Below are 19,816 nucleotides of genomic sequence, written 5' to 3'. Positions count from 1 at the left end.
CCAGTTGCAAACTTAGCTGATGGGACGAATTCACTTGCACGCCTCCTCTTCAAAGGGAGCCAGGGGGTGAGCAATCAACAAATTTGTTTTGTCATCTAGTGTTGATGGGCCTTCTCTGCTGGGCAGAGCCTAACACCTTTTGTTGGAAGCCAGCATCTCACACTAGTTCTTGTCCCTTTGTCTGGTGATTTACATAGTTACAGAGTCTTAAAAAGCAAACACTTAAATACTACCTTCCTGGGATACAGATGTTATATGTGAGATTAATGCATGCAGTAATTTACAAACATTCAATAAAGACTAAACACTAAGCACATTTTTATAATTCTAATACCTATTTTAACAACACTAACACACACAAGACAGATTAATTCCAGCTACCTGTTTGTCAGTATCCAAGTGAGGCATGGGGACCTTGTGCCAGCATCACAGATGGATTTAAGCATGTGCAAAAATCATCCAACCAAGTTGATACCTGCCTGATACTAGCACAAGCTGCCTTTGTTTAGCTTCAGTCACAGGAAAATTGCAGGTTACCTGTCTACTTCGCAGACTAACGTCAACCTTCTGGAAGAGACTTAGCAACCTACCCCACAGATAAAGCCAAAATAAGTGATAACAAGTGTAGTTGAAGAACATGCTTGTAAATTAAACAAAAAGGCCTCAAAATGACTTCTAGTTTTCAAAACCAATTTTAAGAATTCATTTTTCAAATGATCATGGATGGGATATTTTGGACCAGATTTTCAGTGTGTCACTAAGTGTTCCACATATCCAGAAGGCTCTAAAATTTCTCTGGGCCATTCATTCTCTCTCCAGTAGTCCATAAATGATTGAAGCAAAACTTATTTTTTTAAATGTGTAATTTATATTTAATATTAGTCCCTGGTTCAACCTCTCCTCTGAAGCTAATAAAAGATTTAGGTCCAGAAGCGCTTTAGCTTTTAGTATTAGAATTTTCCTATAAATAGAAATGTTGACAAAATACGTTAGTTTCTAATCCCATTCTGTGTGTATGTGCACTGTGAGTGTGTTCCTGCGTGATTATCTGATGATGTGTTCCTGCATGTGCGTATGCATTTATATATGTGTGCACCTGTTTCAGATGTATAAGTAAATGTGGTTTTGCATGTGTATCTTGTATCTCTGTATGAAAGAATGCATGAAAGTGTATGCTGGCTCATGTACGTGGTATGTGCATTTAAATACATCCATGTATGTATGTGTATATATATCTTTGGTGAAGGAGTTAGGGCTTTCTCACATTGAGTAGTACCTTACTTCTTAAGTAATCCCACTGATTTCAGTGCACATTGCAGAGGGGAGGGAATGGTACTCTGAGACACCTGACTTTCTGAAAATCATCCCCCTTTAAAGTGTCTCAAGTTGAGTACCAAAAATTGAGGCACTCAGAATCACTAGTCATTCTGAAATTCTTCAAATCGAAGGGACTACTTCAGGAGTGAGCATGACTAAGGGTTGCAGAATCTGGCCCCATATATTTTAAAAAACACGTTGCTAAAGAGAACTGAAACGTCATTATTACACTGTCCACCATATACCATTTAGGTGTGCGAGCTTTTGCGTTGCTTAAAACATTTCTGCAGTTTTAATACAAATATTAGACTGGGATGAAAAAGCAAAACTCTCTTTTGTCTGCAGGGCCTGTGGGGTTGACCAAATCCATTGTCTTTTAGCACGAAGATAAATGTTTAAATATTAAAGCTGTTTCACCAAAGTGTCCTGTTATATGATGTGCTGAGTGACACCTCAGCTCGCCTGAGGGCTAAAGAGGATGCTCCTTTTTAAGGACTATGTGCCCAGAGTGAGTCAAAGCTTATGCAACCTAGGAATTGCTGTACAGGATCAGAATCATGGGCCTTGCGCAGAATAAAGCTCCCATTGTTGTCTGTGGGAGTTTGCTTGAGCAAGGAGTTGAGTAAAGACTTTAACAATCTGAACACTATCGTATATTTTGAAATATATCACATGACGCTAAGGATCCATGGAGGACTGTGAGTCAGTGGGGGTGTTGCTGGGGTGAGGAGTCCAGGATCAGACTGAACGTAGCCACTCCATTATTAGTAGATGAAACTTAAGGAACTGACCTTTGGGGAAAATCATCTGTTGTGTACCTCTAGTAGAGATATCTTATTTGGGTGGATTCTGCCCTCTTGTGGCTGGAAGGTTTCCTAGAGATGGGTGGAAAGGTGCTCTAGTCCAGTGGTCTCCAAAGTGGGGTGCGCGCACCCCAGGGGGTGTGCAAGAGGATCCTTCGGGGTGCGTGGCAGGAGGAGTGCCGCTGGAGCAGCGCCACTGCTCTAGCCCATTGTGCACACATATTATGGCTCTATGATGCACAGAACCAGCTCTAGGGTACTGTATCTGTTGCTTTTGCAAACCAGCAAATGTCTATATCCCTACCAGCCCACAGATAACCACACAAACAATTATGGATGGTTTTGCTTCCTTAGGCAATCGCCCATAAGCAGAGCCAGCTGATTTTTATACCCATTAAGTGTTTTGTTTTGTTTTTTAATTCCTCTCTTTAAAAAATTAGGAGCAAACTCTGAGTTTTCTGGAGTGTTTCTTGATATTTGCTCTCTCCCATGCCCTCTCTCCCAGCGCCAAATCAGAGAGGATAGAATATTGTTGCAGTTTGGACAATGTGGTATCCCAATGATCTCGCCTAGATATTCCTGGCCAGGGCTTTGAGACACCCAAAGAAGATGCAGCCTCCCTAGGAAATCCAACCCAGGTTATACATGAAGCCCAGTTTGATGGCAAAGAAAGGACTTGGGGAGTTTAGTCACTGCTGTGTGTGAACACTCCCTGCAATGGCAGATTAATTAAGCTCACTGATTAATCACCTAGAGCAGTGGCTCTCAACTTTTCCAGACTACTGTACCCCTTTCAGGAGTCTGATTTGTCTTGCGTACCCCAAGTTTCACCTCACTTAAAAACTACTTGCTTATAAAATTAAAAAAAAATACAAAATACAAAAGTGTCAGAGCACACTATTACTGAAACATTGCTGACTTTCTCATTATTACTATATAATTATAAAATAAATCAACTGGAATATAAATATTGTACTTACATTTTTGTGTATAGTATATAGAGCAATATAAATAAGTCATTATATGAAATTTTAGTTTATACTGACTTTGCTAGTGCTTTTTATGTAGCCTGTTGTAAAAAGGCAAATAGCTAGATGAGTTGGGGTACCCCCTGGAAAACCCTCTGTGTACCCCCAGGAGTACACGTACCCCTGGTTGAGAACCACTGACCTAGTCAGTGTCAGTGGCTTAATTTACGGAGGATTCAGCAATTTAGGTCATAACAGAAAACAAGCATTTATCTTTAGAAAGAATAACTAATTGCACTTGGTATATGAAAAAACTGATCCCAATTGTGTTCACTAGAAGCTCTGGCATCAGTGAATCCAGCCATAAATTAAATTAGCTTTCCCTTTAGAGAAACCAGCCAACGTGGCTGAGTGGGGCCTCATCCCAGGCCTGTTGATTCCTGTAGAGAGCAGGGTGGGGGAGATTAATTTGCAGCAGGAATCCACCCATCTTAAACTCTGTGGCAGTAAAGGGCTGAAGGAGTGCCAGGGTATAAAGGAGGGCGGAGTAGGCGCTGGCTGGATGCCACCTTCAGTGTGGCTGTGAATGACTGATGTAATAATTTGTCAGGGATGCTTTTGGCCATGTAAGAAAATTTTATTTGTAAGGAAAACAGGGTGGGGAACTGCAAAATGCAAATAAGGTGTGTGTGCGTGCAACTGGGCATACAAATCCTGATTCTTACCCAGGGAGCAGAGATTTTATAGGCTATGCATGCTGTTAATTCAGAACACACATTAAACCATTCAGCCCCTTTCTTCCCATGTCATTATTTTATCACTATTACATTGTACAGATATCCTGAGCAGTGCCTTTTAATCCAAGCATGTGACAAATATCAGTTAAGCAACACAGACAGATAAACTGAGGCACAGGGAGTGAAGGTCAAACAGCAATTCAGGAGCAGAGCTGGGAACAGGACCCAGCTGTGCTGGCTCCAGCATGCATGCTTCTGAGGGTAAAGTTTGTCCCAAAGGGAGGGAGAGAGCAAGCAAGAGAAGTCCAGGGAAGTGTCATTCTTGTTGTGTCTCTCTTGTCCTTACACAAATGTAAAGGAGAGGTTAAAGGTGGAGAAAACCTTTCAGCCTTTCTGAATGTAAATTCTGAGGCAGCGTCATAGCGTGGTGAATACAAGTCCCGCAGTGTTGCCAACTCTCGCGATTTTCTTCACAGTCTCACAATGTTTGTTTTTTTAACTTAAAAAACGTTTGTTTTTTTAACTTAACAGCTCATGGAATCAAGAAATGACAGGAGCTTTCCTTTAATAATAATAAAAATAATTAATAAAAAACCTACCAGTCCTCATGTTTGCAGATGAAAGTTTGAAAACATGATCTGACTGCACTCTAAAGTCTCCATACCCAAAAAGAAGCCCACATTTATTTTATTTGTTACAAATCTAATTATTTTTAAGGCAGTCTCACAATTTTAGGGTAGGGTGACCAGATGTCCTGATGTGCTACAGAGAGTCCTGATATTGTGGGGCTTTGTCTTATATAGGTGCCTATTATCACCCCCACCCCCACCCCTCTCCACTTCGTGTCCTGATTTTTCACACTTGTGATCTGGTCACCCTGTTTTAGGAACCTGACCCATCATTTTTTAATGTTGAGTTTGGCAATACTGTGTTCATGTCTGTCTGCTTAAAGTGCCTTTAAACATGTGGCTACTTAGCAGCAGCAATGACGCCTGTCCCTTGGGAACAAGGTGAAAGACTAAGACACCATGAAGCTCGAATGTTTGCCTTCAGATACGTGGCAATCCCACACATAACAGCACATCTTTTGTCATGCCTGAATTTTACTTTGAAAAACATGTTCAAACGAATCTCAAAACTCCTGTGAAAACTCAATCAAAACTGCCATTTTCCACTTGATTTCATGCCTGAACCAGAGATGACCCTGAGGCAAATGCTCAGAACTTTCCCAGTATCCCAGAACTCTGGAGCTGTTTGGATCAAGATCCAAATTAGCATTTCAGGGCTAATTTCTAATTAAAGCCGTGAGATGGGCATGGTTCAGTGCAAAGCCATACAGTAGCCCAGATCTGTTTGGAATAGAGCCTGATTTAGTAACAGTTCCATGAAACTGGGCTTAATTTTGAGTTTGTAAGGAACCCTCAGAACAGGTGAGTTTCGCAATGACTCACAGAGCCCTAATATACAGTGCATGTAAATGTAATGCTTTGCCTGGCATCACCCAGTCTTCCTTTTTCTTGTTGTCAGCTGCATGTAAGGATCTGATTCCCTCTAGTGGTCCAAATTAGGATTTTTTTTTGTAATGGTAAACTCTTCAGGACACTCAGGGCTCAGGGCCAGTTCACTAACCTAATTATGCCATGCCTGCTTTATGGAATATCACTTTTATTTCCCGAGCTTGACCTCTTACTTTCAGTGCTGCAATCACACTGAACTCATCCGCTGGGGTTAGGGAGAGTCTCCCATTACATCACTCATCAGGGACCAGTCTGGCTGCCAGAAGTGGCATTAATGTAAAGGCTGGAAGGCTACACACTGAAATGCAAGCTACTGGGTCACGGAAGTGTAAAAGAAGAAGGAAGCAAAGAAGGAGGCACTCTCAAGCCCGAGAGGGTGCACAGAGGACTGTGGTGTGCTCCAGAGGGTGGAGCTCGGCTGTTCTCTGTGGTGGCAGATGACAGAACAAGAAGCAATGGTCTCAAGTTGCAGTGGGGGAGGTCTAGGTTGGATATTAGGAAACACTATTTCACTAGGAGGGTGGTGAAGCACTGGAATGGGTTACCTAGGGAGGTGGTGGAATCTCCATCCTTAGAGATTTGACTAAGCCCTGGCTGGGAAGATTTAGTTGGTGTTGGTCCAGCTTTGAGCAGGGGGTTGGACTAGATGACCTCCTGAGGTCTCTTCCAACCCTGATATTCTATGATTCTATGTGGGGAACAAGCTTCGTGTGAATTTAGCATGTACAACTCAGCGGAGACCAAAGTAATCTGTTCTTTGTGCTCAGATACTGGGGTGAATCTAACCTGATGTCAATTTACGTGTCACTTTTAATCAGATACAAAGTGTCCAGTAAGCAAAAGTATTGCATTGTCTTTGCTACTATGAAGCAATGAGTTCCCAAAATCAGCCCCAGCGGAACCTGTCAGTTCATAGATATTTCCTTCCTCTTGGTCACTGACCACCGGTTTCTGTCTTTCAGCTTCCTGTTCAGTTTGGATGTCTGGGGCTCAAACGGAGTATAAGAGGGTGGCTGAGGAAAACGTCACTCTGCCCTGTCACCACCGTCTGGGCCTCCTGGAGCCAAGAAGCCTGGATATTGAGTGGCTGCTGGATGATTCCAAAGCCAACCAAAAAGTGGTAGGTCTCTGTTCAGCCACAATTAACGTCCACCAAGAAGAAGCCATGTTTCCTTGTTGTACTGAGGGGGAGAACTTATTCATGTGGGTTGATATCAACACCAGCCTCTGAACTGGCAGTCCTCCTAGTGGAAATGGGCACACAGGAGGAAATGAGGAATGAATCTCTCATCTGCCAGTAGCTGCTCGGCTACTCGTAGCCTCTAACTGGAAAAAGAAAAAAACAGTCCAACACAGAGAAATGATTAAAAAACATACAGGAAGCTGTGCTTATGGAAAAATTAACACACCAATTACGTACCCACCAAAATGGACAGAGGACAGATAGAGACATAGAAAAGTGGTTACCTTTTATTCAGTACTCAGATAAAGTACATTCACCTGCCAATAAAGCTAGCAGACCTCTCTAATTGTTTTAAATACTAACATAGACATGCTTGGTCAGTTAAATGTGTATATTGAGATTTCACTCAGCTTAATAAAATCACTAAAAATGACATAGGTGTTGTAATGATGCTCACTCTGGAATAGGGTAAATCATGTTAAACTGAAAGATCTGATGACTCTATTCCTGAATAATGCTTCTGTAAACAAAAGCTAACGCTTACAATGATTGTCTTGTTTCTGATATTGACATGGCAAGGATTTGTAAATGTATTAAAATTTCCCAAATAAAAAATAGTTTACAAATACATTAAAATGGGGATGGTAATATTTCCCTATTTCACAGAGGATAAATACGTTAAAACTGTAATACTCCTGTAATGGGGGGAGTGGGGGTGTATCAGTACCTATAGTAAATGGATGGAAGTGCAGTGCTGTTTGCAGAGGGGGGGCAAGTGGGGCAATTTGCCCCAGGCCCCGGGCCCCACAGGGGCCCCCACGAGAGTTTTTGGGGGGCCCTGGAGCGGGGACCTTCACTCGCTCCAGGGGCCCCGGAAAACTCTCATGGGGCCCGGCCCCCGTAGCTTCTTCTGCTCCGGCTCTTTGGCAGCGGGGGGGTCCTTCCACCCCGGGGTGGAAGGACCCCCCACCCCCCGCCGCCGAATTACCGCTGAAGCGGGACCCACCGCCAAAGTGCTGAGTCTTCGGAGTTAATTCGGCGGGGGGGGGTTCCCGCCGCAGGTCTTCGGGGCACTTTGGCGGCAGGTTCCGGAGTGGAAGGACCCCCTGCTGCCGAATTACTGCCAAAGCGGGGGGCCCCGCTGCCAAAGACCCCAGGCCCCCTGAATCCTCTGGGCGGCCCTGGTGAAAAGGGTAAGCAGCACCAATGTAAATCACACTACACCAGTATAAACTATGTCTACATTTGAGGTTTGTACCAGTGCAGCTAGACTGGTGACTGAAATCCCAGCATAGACAAGGGTTTTCTAAACTGAACCATGACAGAGTTTTTAGAGGGATTAAACTCTGGGTACAGGAAAAAAGCTCAGTGCAACCGTAACTGAATAACTACCTACATCTCCATAATTACTAATAACCAAAGTAATTGCCAGATAGAAAGCCTATTTTGCAAGATGACCTGGTTTCAAGTCTGAGTGTCCTGTGATTCGTTTGTTTGCTTGAGCTGTACAGTACAGTGACGGGTCCGACTGATCGGTGGCTAACTCTGCCTTTTAGGTTATCACCTACTCTGGAGGCAATGTGTATAATGACCTGAATGAGGAGCAAAAAGGTCGTGTTTCCTTCACCTCCAATTTCCTAGCTGGAGACGCCTCCTTACACATTGTATCTCTGCAGCCAAGTGATGCGGGGCAGTACACGTGTAAAGTTAAAAATGCCGGGCAGTACGAGTGGTATCGCATTACCCTGATTGTTCTAGGTAAGGTCGTTTTGTTGTTTTTCAAAAGAAAACCCACTAGACTCAGTTCCTTGAGGCAGATTTTGCTTCAGCACAGTACCAATGCACCTGAATTGCTCCCAGTATCTCACGATCAGGTTTCACATTCAAGCTTCACAGTTGCCTTTGCATTTTCCAGTGAAGGACAGAGACTGGAAGAGGCCTAAACTGCTGTTTGGAAGTTACCGCAGCCAACTGAAGGATAGCATAAAACATTCTTTCTGAATTGTATCTCTGATTTGATCACAAAAGCTAGTGTGCCATTGTGGCTGAGTTGGTGATGACCCCATACAGGGTTTGAGCAGTGAACTCTGGGTTCAGATCCCAGTACCAGGAACGGGTCAGATGTCTGATGGGAACAAGATGCTGGCATTGTTTCCTCCCTGACTGAAGGCTTTCAGTTTGGGTTTTTGCTTAGTATACAGTTAATAAAATAAATAATAGGGATGCAGGGCCTCCAGCAGACAGTGGGGAAATGAAGGACGGACTGACAGAAGGAAGGAATCAGTGAAGGAGAAGAGGGTGGAACACAGGGCATTCCGGGAATGAAGAGCACTTAACGCGGACTGTGATACAGAGGTTTGCAGTGTACTGAGCTGCTCCATGATGAAATTATGGGGATTAAGCCAAGGCACCTCACCTTCTCTGCTCTGCTAGGCATTCAGATGGGTGGCAGACAGTATCTAATTCCCAAAGGGGACAAGGATGGTGCTTACCCTAGTGCAAATCCCAAGGAGGGAACTGGCTCTGATGGCATGTCATGTTGCTTCTGTGCCCATAGGGGACACATTCAGTCCCTGTCCTCAGGCTGTGGTAAGAGTCATTGCTGTAAAGGGGTCAGAAGTAACGCCAAGAAACAACCAGCAGCGATATTCTGTGACACCCCCCAGAATGGCTAATTTGGAAAGGCAGCTTTCAGAAGCTGCTAGAAACAGCGCCCTCTTGCCCTCTGGCTATGAGCAGCCATAGAAAGTGTTGCCACTTGATATCCAGCTGGCAGGTTCTGCCCTATTTCCCTGGGGAATGCTCAGCTCTTATTAAACTCAGTGGTTATTGTTGTTGGAGGTGAGGTTTCTAGCTTGCTTCCAGGGATGAAATCCTGGACCCACTGAAGTCAGTGGCAAAGCTCCCATTGACTTCAAAAAGGCCAGGATTTCATACAGGATTCTTAGTTAACTATTGATCCAACCCCCCAACCTGTTTCTTCCAGAGAAACCTTCCAAGCCCAAATGCTGGGTGGAAGGCGAGCTTTTTGAAGGAAAGGAACTCTCCTTACAGTGCAATTCTGCCTCCGGCACAGCACCCATCTCATACCAGTGGCAGCGCATAAGTGACAAAGAAGGAAAACTCGGACACTTGCCACCCACGGCACGAGTCAGTAAGTCATCCCAGGCCCTGTCCTAGTTCTCATGGTGTTTCAACAAATGGATGAGCCATCCCTAAGGAAAAAAAAGGAGGCCTACCCTCTAATCCTCCCTACTCCCAGCTCTGTCACTGGATGATGATGTAACATTGGGCAAATCACTGAATTGCTCTCAGCATATTTCCCTGTCATTACAATAGAGGCTATTGAGTAGAAGTGGTGCAGTATTGATTAAGCGCGCCAATCATGAGTCAGGGCCCCACTGTGGTAGGCACTGTAGGTATCCATAACAAAAGGACAGTCCCTGCCCCAAGGAGTTTACAATCTAAGTATTATTTACTTATTTATTTAAAGTATTATTTAGTATTATTTAAAGTATTACTTTATTATTTGTTGAATGTCAACAATATGATCAATGATAATAATACTTCCTAGGGGTATTCTGGGGCCTAATTCATTGCTTTTAATGTGGGTTGAGATCTTTGTATGATAGGTACTATAGAAATGCAAATTATTTATTGTTGGCATTATTTATTTGTATTAACGTAACACATAGAAACCCCACCCCAAGATTGGAGCCCTATTGTACAAACATAGTGAGAAACAGTCTCTGCCCCAATGAGTCCGCAACTTAAATAGGTACAACAAAGTGTTGGAGGGAAAAAGAGAGAGACACAGAGGTCAAGCAACTTGCCCAAGCTTACCCAGAAAGTCAGTGGCAGGGCTGGAAATAGAATACAGATCTTCTCTGTCCAAGTTCAGTGCTCTATCCACTGGACAACATTTCCTCTAATTTTTATGACTTATTTATTTGTTTTGCTTGTTTTTTGTTTCCATTTCAGACATTTCTAACCCTGGGCAAGTTCTAATGAAGAATCTCACACAGATGGTTACAGGGTTATACCAATGCACTGCCTCCAATGAGGCTGGACAAGAGAACTGTGTTGTGCAGGTGACAGTGCAGTGTGAGTATCAGAGGGTAACGAGTATCCAAGGTGCTTTAACAATGGCAGTACCTCCAAAGAGTCTCCTGTGCTGATAAAAGCTCTGTTTCTGTGCAGGAGAAATGCCACACCTTTGGTTTAACCTGAATATTTGGATTATCTGAAGTAGCTCTTCCTTACTCATTATTGACTTTATGGGTTTGCATAACATTTACTGGTATAACCTAGGGTTGTAGAAAAATACTTCAGGTGCAGTCACCTGGTTTCCTTTGCATCTGAGAAGGAAACACTGGCAGAGCACTGGTAATAATGCTGAATTGCTGAGCTTCCAGAGCATTCAGGTGTACTGTACAGATGTACAGAAGTACATGTACTTACAGATTTACTGGCCATATAATAGAGGACTATTAATTATAACATCCCAATCCAGAATTAAGCATCTGTCTCAATTAAGAGAGGAAGCTCTCTAAACACAGCCTGAAAAGTCTTACTGTGAAACGGAATACCATGCTGATTAAAAATGACATTTGCCGCATTTCATTTCTAATCCATGTTTGACAATTTCTGCATAAAGATCAGAGATTAGGATGTCAGGCCTGGTGTGGGGGGGCACCGAGGGAAAAAGAGGTGATTTGTAAGGTGATGGATTGTTCAAAGGAGAGAAGGGTTTGAGTTTTCATGCTGTCTGGCTTACTGGTTATCATAAATTGTAATACTGCACCTAGGGTGTTTTTTAAGACAAATCAAGGATGCCCAGGGCATAGGGATAGGTGCCATTTTTAGCATTTCTATAAATCTAAGGGCTTTTCTATACAAGAAATTTTCAGTGGCTTCATTTAAGATGTGATTTTTTTAAACCAATTTAGTTATATCAGTAAAAACCCCTGTGTGGACACCCTGCAGTTTAAGAGTGGTGTATTTCGGTGTAGCTTAAACCTATACCTAATCAATTTAAAATAATCCAAATTTAAACCTGGTTTAACTGAAAAAAGTATGTCCACACAGCCTTTTGCATCAATTTAATTAAACTGGTTTAAAATCTCACTTTAAGGCTATGTCTACACTACGAAATTAGGTTGAATTTATAGAAGTCGTTTTTTTAGAAATCGTTTTTATACAGTCGATTGTGTGTCCCCCCCCACACAAAATGCTCTAAGTGCATTAAGTCAGCGGACTGCGTCCACAGTACCGAGGCTAGCGTCGACTTCCAGAGTGTTGCATTGTGGGTAGCTGTTGGTAGCTATCCCCCAGTTCCTGCAGTCTCTGCCACCCATTGGACTTCTGGGTTGAGATCCCAATGCCTGATGGGGCAAAAACAGTGTCGCGGGTGATTCTGGGTACATGTCGTCAGCCCCCTACCCCCGCCCCGTGAAAGCAATGGCAATTGTTTTGTGCCTTTCTTCCTGGCTTACCTGTACAGATGCCATACCACAGCATCACCTCACTGTCTCTGTATGTCTCCTGGGTGCTGGCAGACGTGGGACTGCATCGCTACACAGCAGCAGCTCGCTGCCTTTTGGCAGCAGACGGTGCATTACGACTGGTAGCCATCGTCATCATACTCCTGGGCGCTCTTTTAGCTGACCTCAGTGAGGTCAGTCAGGGGTGCCTGGGCAGACACGGGAGTGACTCAGCCAGGTCATTCCCATCTTCTGCCAAGCACTCAGGAGATGAGGATGGCTAGCAGTCCTACTGCATCGTCTTCTGGCGAGCAGCCAGGAGATGATGATGGCTAGCAGTCGTAACGCAGCATCTTCCGCCGAGCACCCAGGAGATGATGATGGCTAGCAGTCAAACTGCACCATCTGCTGCCAGCCTAAAGATGTAAAAGATGGAGTGGATCAAAACAAGAAATAGACCCAATTTGTTTTATATTCATTTGTTTCCTCCCTGGCCAGTGCATCTGAGTTGAGAGCGCTGTCCAGAGCAGTCACAATGGACCACTCTGGGATAGCTCCCGGAGGCCAATACCATCGAATTGCATCCACAGTACCCCAAATTCGACCCCGCAAGGCCAATTTCAGCGCTAATCCCCTCGTTGGAGGTGGAGTAAAGAAATCGATTTAAAGAGCCCTTTAAGTCGTGTGGATGGGTTCAGGCTTAAATCGAGGTAACGCTGCTAAATTTGACCTAAAATCGTAGTGTAGACCAGGCCTAAGTTAAACCAGCAAACACTGTGTGTAGGCAAGAGTAAAGGAACAGGTTTAAACTCAACTAAAAATAAGAATGATCACACAGGGGTTTGCACTGACTCAACTGAATTGGTTTAAAAACCACTGTAAATTAACTTGGTGCAACTATTCCATGCAGACAAGGCCTAAATAATTGGATTAATTAAATAAATTCTGTCCTGACTGAGCTGACTTACATCCCATAATGATTACACGTTGATTGTTTGATGTAATTAGATATTAGGAAAAACTTTCTAACTAGGATAATTAAGTACTGGAACAGGCTTTCAAGGAGGTTGTGCAATTCCCATCACTGGAGGATTTTAAGAACAGGTTAGACGAACACCTGTCAGAGATGGTCTAGGTTTACTTGGTCCTGCCTCAGCATAAGGGGGCTGGACTAGATGACCTCTCGAAACCCTTTCCAGCGCTACATATCTATTTCTGTGATTCTGTGAAACCCGAGTGAAGTAAGAGAATAGGGTGTGGGGTGGATTCTGGCTTTGTGACTCTGTGGAGAATCTATTAACACGCACATTTGCTTTCTGGGATAACAGATGCACGAAGTGTTGGCATGGTCGCCGGAGCAGTGTGTGGGGTGGTGGCGGGAATCTCCCTGGTCTTCCTGAGTGTGTGGTTGACAATAAGGAGGAAAGAAAAGAAGAGGTATGAAGAAGAGGAGGCCCCAAATGAAATCAGGTAACTCTCCTCTGCCTGCACCCTCTTTAGGCTCACACATACCCAGCATGATCTAAGTTAACAGACAGTTTCATTGTCTGTTAAGTAACAAGCTAAAACCTCTATGAACCTTCTGGTAAGAAGCTTGACTTTACGCCCACCAGCATGTAAATAGTCATTAAGAAGCTTCTAGACCACTTTGTGGAGATCTTGCAGTGAAAATAAAATACAGAGATATAAAAAGGCTGTGTTCCAAGGGCAGATCTAAGATAAAATACCACCCACTCACTCTCTGACTCATTCACTCACACACAGTTTCCACCCCTCCCTAAGCCTTTATTTATCCCTTTCCTAAACTGAATTCAGATGAAACTTCCTTTAAATTCCTCTCTGTTCGAATGGTTTGTTTTCAACTCCAGTTCCTGTCTGTAGGACAGGGATGTTCTTGCAGTCTCTCTGGCTGTGATGAACAGCCTTCCTTGCTTCTGGCTTTAGCACCGAGTGAAAGAATTCTCCCAGCATGAAAGTGGAGACTGAAGTTCTACCCAGGGGCGGCTCCAGGCCCCAGCACGCCAAGCGCGTGCTTGGGGCGGCATGTCGCGGGGGGCGCTCTGCCGGTCACTGGGAGGGCGGCAGGCGGCTCCGATGGACCTCCTGCAGACGTGCCTGCGGAGGGTCCGCTGGTCCCGCGGCTTCAGTGGAGCATCCGCAGGCACGTCTACGGGAGGTCTACCGGAGCCGCGGGACCAGCGACTGGCAGAGAGCCCCCCCCGCGGCATGCCGCCGTGCTTGAGGCGGCGAAATGGCTAGAGCCGCCCCATGTTCTACCCAGTGCTGATGTAACACCGCTGCTGATACAGGTTTGATGTACTCATTATGAGTGTAGGCCAGCAGAGGTTAGTCCCTACCAGAACTTGCCCAAAGTTCTCAGGAGAGAAATTCCTGGAAAAGGAAATCTCCGGAAATGCATTTCAGCAAGCTGTGCCCTTGGAGAACACCTCACTTTCTTTCACCCTTAATTCTGTTTATTAAGGAGTGCTTGCCCTCACTTGACATCCATTTAACAGTAGGCAGGGGTCTTTACAATCCATTCAGCAGTGGATCTCTCTGCCCTTTGAGAGGTCAGGACAGCTATTAAAATGCCTTTATGATGGAAGTAAGCTGCTTACTTTGCTAAGCCCCAGCCTAAAGACTGATTCCTGGCCTGTTTTCTCTGCTTCAGCCCCTCGCTTTCCATTTCCCTTCCACCTTTTGTTTCAGTCCCAGCTTCTAGCTCTTGCTAAATCATCTTTTTACCCATCTCTCCTCACTCTGCTTCATCTTCTTCCTTTTTTACATGCCTGACTGTGCACCCCTTACACCAGTAGCATTTACTAGCACTGCACGACTGGCCCCACTGGGTTCTGCTCACATCAGTAAGTACTTATTCATGTTGAGTGGGGATTGCAGAATCAGGCCATCGGTATCTGAACTCTTTGCACATAACCTCTTCACTAAGTCCAGAGATCTCAAAGCCCTTTACAGATAAAATTAAGTGATAAAACCTTGTGAGGTATGAGTTGTTAAATGCATTTTACAACTAGGTCAGCTGATAAACAGAGTTTACGGTACCTGCCACAGTGTCACACAAGAAGTCAGATGTCAAATGGAATTGAATTCAGGAGTCACTGCACCCTGCTCATACCACTAGGCTATTTATCTCTTTTACAAATGATACAGACTCTTAAGAAGTCTCTCCTGACCTTAGCGGCAACTCAATCTGGTATAATCTGTGGGCGTGACTAGTCCTGTTCTCATGGTATTTTAATTCTGCCGTCTCTCATGTTTGGTTGCAGAGAAGATGCAGAGGCTCCAAAAGCCCATCTAGTCAAACCGGGCTCCTCTTCCTCTGGCTCCAGAAGCTCACGTACAGGCTCCTCCTCAACTAGATCGACAGCCAACAGTGCCTCTCGCAGCCAACGGACTTTGTCCACAGAAGCCACCCCTCATATAACTCCTCCGCAGTACAGCCGGGTGGAGACAGAGGGAAGGGAAATTGATCCAAAGAAAGTTAACCATGCCACCCTGATGAAAATGGGAGCCACCCCAGTCATGCTGCCTGCTCAGAGCCGGGCTTTCCAGACCGTTTGACTGCTCACCTGCAATTCTGAGACTCCAGCCATCCAGAACTACTGTACACGCCACCAGCCATATAAGAATAATTAGATTAGCTTATCTTCCTGGGCAGTTTTTTTTTTAACCACTTCTGATTATTCACTCCACAAGAAGCCCTCCACTTCATCTCTTTCTGCATATTCCTACACTGCGGTTCAGACACTGATTTTTTTTTAAAGAGTTCTGAAGTTGGAGAAAAAAGGGGGCTTTATTTTGTAGTTAATATTAAAAAAGGGAATGTTGGGTACTCTGAAAATATAGCTGAGAGTCTGGACAGCTGAACACTGTGAAAATTGTGTCATGTTCTGGGGCCTGGAAACAAATCTCAGGATTTTTAAAAAAAGGATCATCAGAGGCACAAGACGTAAAATATTCCGGTGGGGTTCTGAAAAAATCTTTTGTACAGGTTTTTAAGAAATTGATAAATGAGCCATTCTCTTGTCCTCCGAAGCAGTATCTTAGGTGAGGATAGTCCTCTGATCACCTTCAAAGGGAATTGTCAGCTGCTTCATATTTTTGCATTACGCCTTTTAGCAAAAGAACTGTAGGAGGCAAAAACTCAAACCAAATGGCAAACGATAACTCAAATCAGTATTGAGAAGCAGCAGTAATGTAACAGATAGAAGTAACCTTTGTGCTGAAGAAAGGACTTTCATTATTAGGGGATGCAGGTACAGTAATTGCAAGAGGAAACTGAAGACTGAGTGAATATCGACATGGTCCCACTGTAAAGGAACTGTATAAATCAGCAAAAGGTACTACAAAAAGGTAAAATCAGTCTATGTGAGATCATAATCAGGCCCTGAATCCCAAATAAACGAAGTCCCTTGTGAGGTGAGGGCTAGTGATTGAATAGCATAAGAAGCCCTGGAGGATGAACTTGGAGTGTGTCCTTCTTGGTACCAGAGATGATGATGCAGAAGTCTGGGATGAGCAGTATTGCAGAAGCCTTGTGAACTGTCCCACAGCTGAATGAACAATGTGGTGGAATTGTCTTGCATACTTCCATGTAAGGTCTGAGGTGCATTGGTGGAACATGCTGTAAGGCCACACAGGGAATAGACAACCAATTTAAAACTAATTTGAAATCAAATACTTTTGTTATGCAATACTTAATTCACCTGTGGAACTCAATTTTCATACCTCAATTACTGAGGTAAGAAAATAGCATGACTCCAAAAAGTATTAGACATTTACAAGAAACATACAAATTATATTAGATAGGATAAACATTTATAGAGGATATAAACTCTCATTCTTCAACTTGCAAACTTTAGGGATAAACTTCCCCTGCGGGCAGATTATTCCATAATTGTCCAGCATGGTATTTATTGCATCTTCTTCTGAAGCACTTGGTACTGGCCACTGTCAGGCACAGGACACTGGACCAGATGGACCATTGGTCTGATCCAGCAAATCCTATGTTCCTGTATTCTTAAATTCAGGACTTAATAATTATGGAAACTGAGTTTTACTCTTACCAATGGGAGAGGGTTTTCTCCATCCCATGGAAGAAGTCCATTGGAAACATACCGGTACTGTACAGAGAACTGAGCAAGTATGAATCTGTAATTCTTTAATTTGAGGGATTAAAGTTAACCTCCTTTTCTGACAGAGGCAAAGTATTTTAGACTCTTTGATGGAGACTTTAGAAAATAATGGCTTGTGATGTCCCCCAGAGGCACCAAAACCTGATCAAACACAAACCTCTGAATGTTTCTTCTATCAGGAGATAGAGTTTCATAGCCATTTGGGGGAATCCGTGAGGAATTTTAGATGGCCTGTATTCTGGAGAACTTAACTTTCTAATAACAGTAACCAACCTCCTTAATCTTCACATGCAAAAATATTCACTTCCCTCCCTTACCCAAACTACAATATTACCACTCTCAGAGGTGCAACATATCAGCATTGTTGTGCAAGGGGAATAGTCTGGAGTCACACATCTAATCTTGAAAGCTCATTGCAAAAGCCCCAAATTATATCATCTTTTGGTTAGATCTCCTGCTTTCATGCTGCAGTGCATGGTATTGGCCATGATATTGTTTTACTTATGATCTTTTCAATACTAGCCAAAATGCAAAGACATTTCTCATTGACCTACCCCTTCATAAACAGGTGGTTGAAATTAGGGGTTTGTCTACAGGTGAGGTTGCACCCATTTAACTAAGCACATGCTTTAAAATCAATGCAGTTAAACCGGTGCAAAAGACGTAAATCAACATTACACCTAGTTTGTATTGATTTAGCTCAAGTTGATTAGGAGCAGGTTGAAGCTAAAATGAAATAAGCCAGTCTTAAACCAAAATGAGTGTTTATCCAAGGGTTTGCACCAGTTTAACTAATGGCTTGTCTACACTTAAATTCTTCCATCGACCTAGTGCAGTCTACACGGAGATTTAGGTCGGCTTAATTACGCCACTCAGGGGTAAGGATTTTTCACACCTCTGAGTGACATAGTTATGCCGATCTAATTGTCTCATGTAGACCAGGCCGAAGTTGGTAAAAAAAAAAATGATTTAAGTTAAACCAGTATGTAATGGGATAAGCAGGACTTTTTAAGTAGTGCATAGCTTTTGTGTTGGACCGCTGCACAGAGATGAATCTCACTAGTTGTTGTTTAAATGATGACAGAAGGCTACAATTTTACCCAGCATACCCTCAGTAAATCCTAACTCATTGCTGGGAACATGTATTTCATATAAGTAATTATTGTATTAACTTCCTAATTACAGAAATCTATGACTGAGCATCCAGAGGCTTATTACCAGAGCATGGAGGTTAAGGATTCGAAAAGCTGAGTTGGCTGAGCTGATCTAGATACAAGATACTGTATATTCTTTTTGAGCCTTTACTTGATACTCTAGATTCCCAGCCAAACTTGCCATTCTTTTATTGAAACTAGCAAAGTACAAGCCATGAAACTGATGTTCAGACCAGATACCAATGATCTTACAGGTTTAAATGAAGTCAACACTGAACTTCATTGCTAAATATGAAACCAAAAAGAAAAAAGCTAACTAAACAAAGGGAATGTGAGATAGAGATTATTTCAAAGAATCATAAACATTTCATTTTCAAAGGGACATTTTCTGAGTTCATCATGGTACAATCAGGAGTTTTCGAAGGGAAACAATTCAGTTAACCTATAAGCCAAACTTTTTGTAAAATATTGTATTTAAAGCATTTACTGTTATGATGTATACCAATTATTGCTATAATGTGATTGCTTACATTCTTATGTAGTTTTATTTTGTTTCTCAGTGGCTAAACTGAGTTTACTTCTCTCTTCTAGTACCTGCTATAATTGGTGTACTTGTCCTGTGTCTGAGCAACACAGAGGAAAGCAAATATTTATTATAGATTCCTTTGAATCAACAATTTAATTAAACTGTTTGGGGTTTTTTGGTTTTGTTTTGTTTTTTAATAAAGATACTGCACTTAAAAAGTCTGCAGTTGAATTAACCTAATAAAAAATGCTCTACTTTCTGAGCTTTATTATACTATACACAATCAAGCAAGACACCAAGCAAAAGCCCTGAACTGGTAAAAGAGTGTTTTGAAACTCATAATCATTCTGTACTTACAGCGTCTGGTGCCTTAGAAATTCTGAGGAAATCACAGTTCCTGCCCCTGACCTTACAGTCTGAATTGAACACAGTACATAAATAGGGAGTGAAATCCTGGCCCCACTGAAATCAATACGAATTTTGCCATTGATTTCAATGGAGGTAGGATTTCACTGATGATATTTAGGTTGAGGGTGTAAATTTCAAACTAATAAGGTAGGGTAGATATTGTGAGTCACAATACTGCTCACAATAAAGACAACCTCAGAAATTCACCCTTACACCTGAACCGTCACATTTCAGAGCTATCTACTAAACGGTATGCAGGATGACAATAAAACCCTCAAAAACTAACTGATTTCCATTGCAAAGATTCTGGCTTTTCCTGCTTGCTTGGATGTTTTATGCAAAGATATGCAGTTGGCATACTCTTAACCACATTGCACAGGGTGTGACATTTTTCACAGCCCTGAGTGACATAGCTAGGATAATCTAACTTTTAGGTGTGGAGATCCTACAGAACTGCAAATGATCAAATTAAATGCAACAAAGACAATCCATCGCCATTAGTGAAGCTTCACAAAACTCTAGACGCTAACAAAATAATTATATTTGGCCAAATCATGAGGTCTTTAA

The 19,816-nt window shown here is 42.9% G+C and overlaps 1 protein-coding gene and 1 long non-coding RNA gene across 3 annotated transcripts in view; one reads left to right on the top strand and one right to left on the bottom strand.

The window, feature by feature from the left end:
- LOC123354666 (CXADR like membrane protein) overlaps positions 1-19,046 on the top strand; it is a 78,777-nt gene extending 59,731 nt beyond the window's left edge. For both annotated transcript variants that reach the window (XM_044996790.1, XM_044996791.1), the window contains 6 exons: positions 6,305-6,462; positions 8,082-8,283; positions 9,512-9,679; positions 10,507-10,629; positions 13,337-13,478; positions 15,293-19,046. In XM_044996790.1, the coding sequence (XP_044852725.1) occupies positions 6,305-6,462; positions 8,082-8,283; positions 9,512-9,679; positions 10,507-10,629; positions 13,337-13,478; positions 15,293-15,587 (1,088 nt within the window). In that variant the 3' untranslated portion in view covers positions 15,588-19,046. The remainder of the gene's footprint in view (positions 1-6,304; positions 6,463-8,081; positions 8,284-9,511; positions 9,680-10,506; positions 10,630-13,336; positions 13,479-15,292) is intronic.
- Positions 1-19,816, bottom strand: part of LOC123354671 — a 36,110-nt gene that overhangs the window by 9,864 nt on the left and 6,430 nt on the right. The window lies entirely within an intron of this gene.

The sequence above is a fragment of the Mauremys mutica genome, chromosome 22 (genome assembly GCF_020497125.1).
Source record: "Mauremys mutica isolate MM-2020 ecotype Southern chromosome 22, ASM2049712v1, whole genome shotgun sequence".
NCBI lineage: Eukaryota > Metazoa > Chordata > Testudines > Geoemydidae > Mauremys > Mauremys mutica.
Note: the sequence above shows the minus strand (reverse complement) of the source record. Positions and strands in the feature narration are given on the sequence as shown.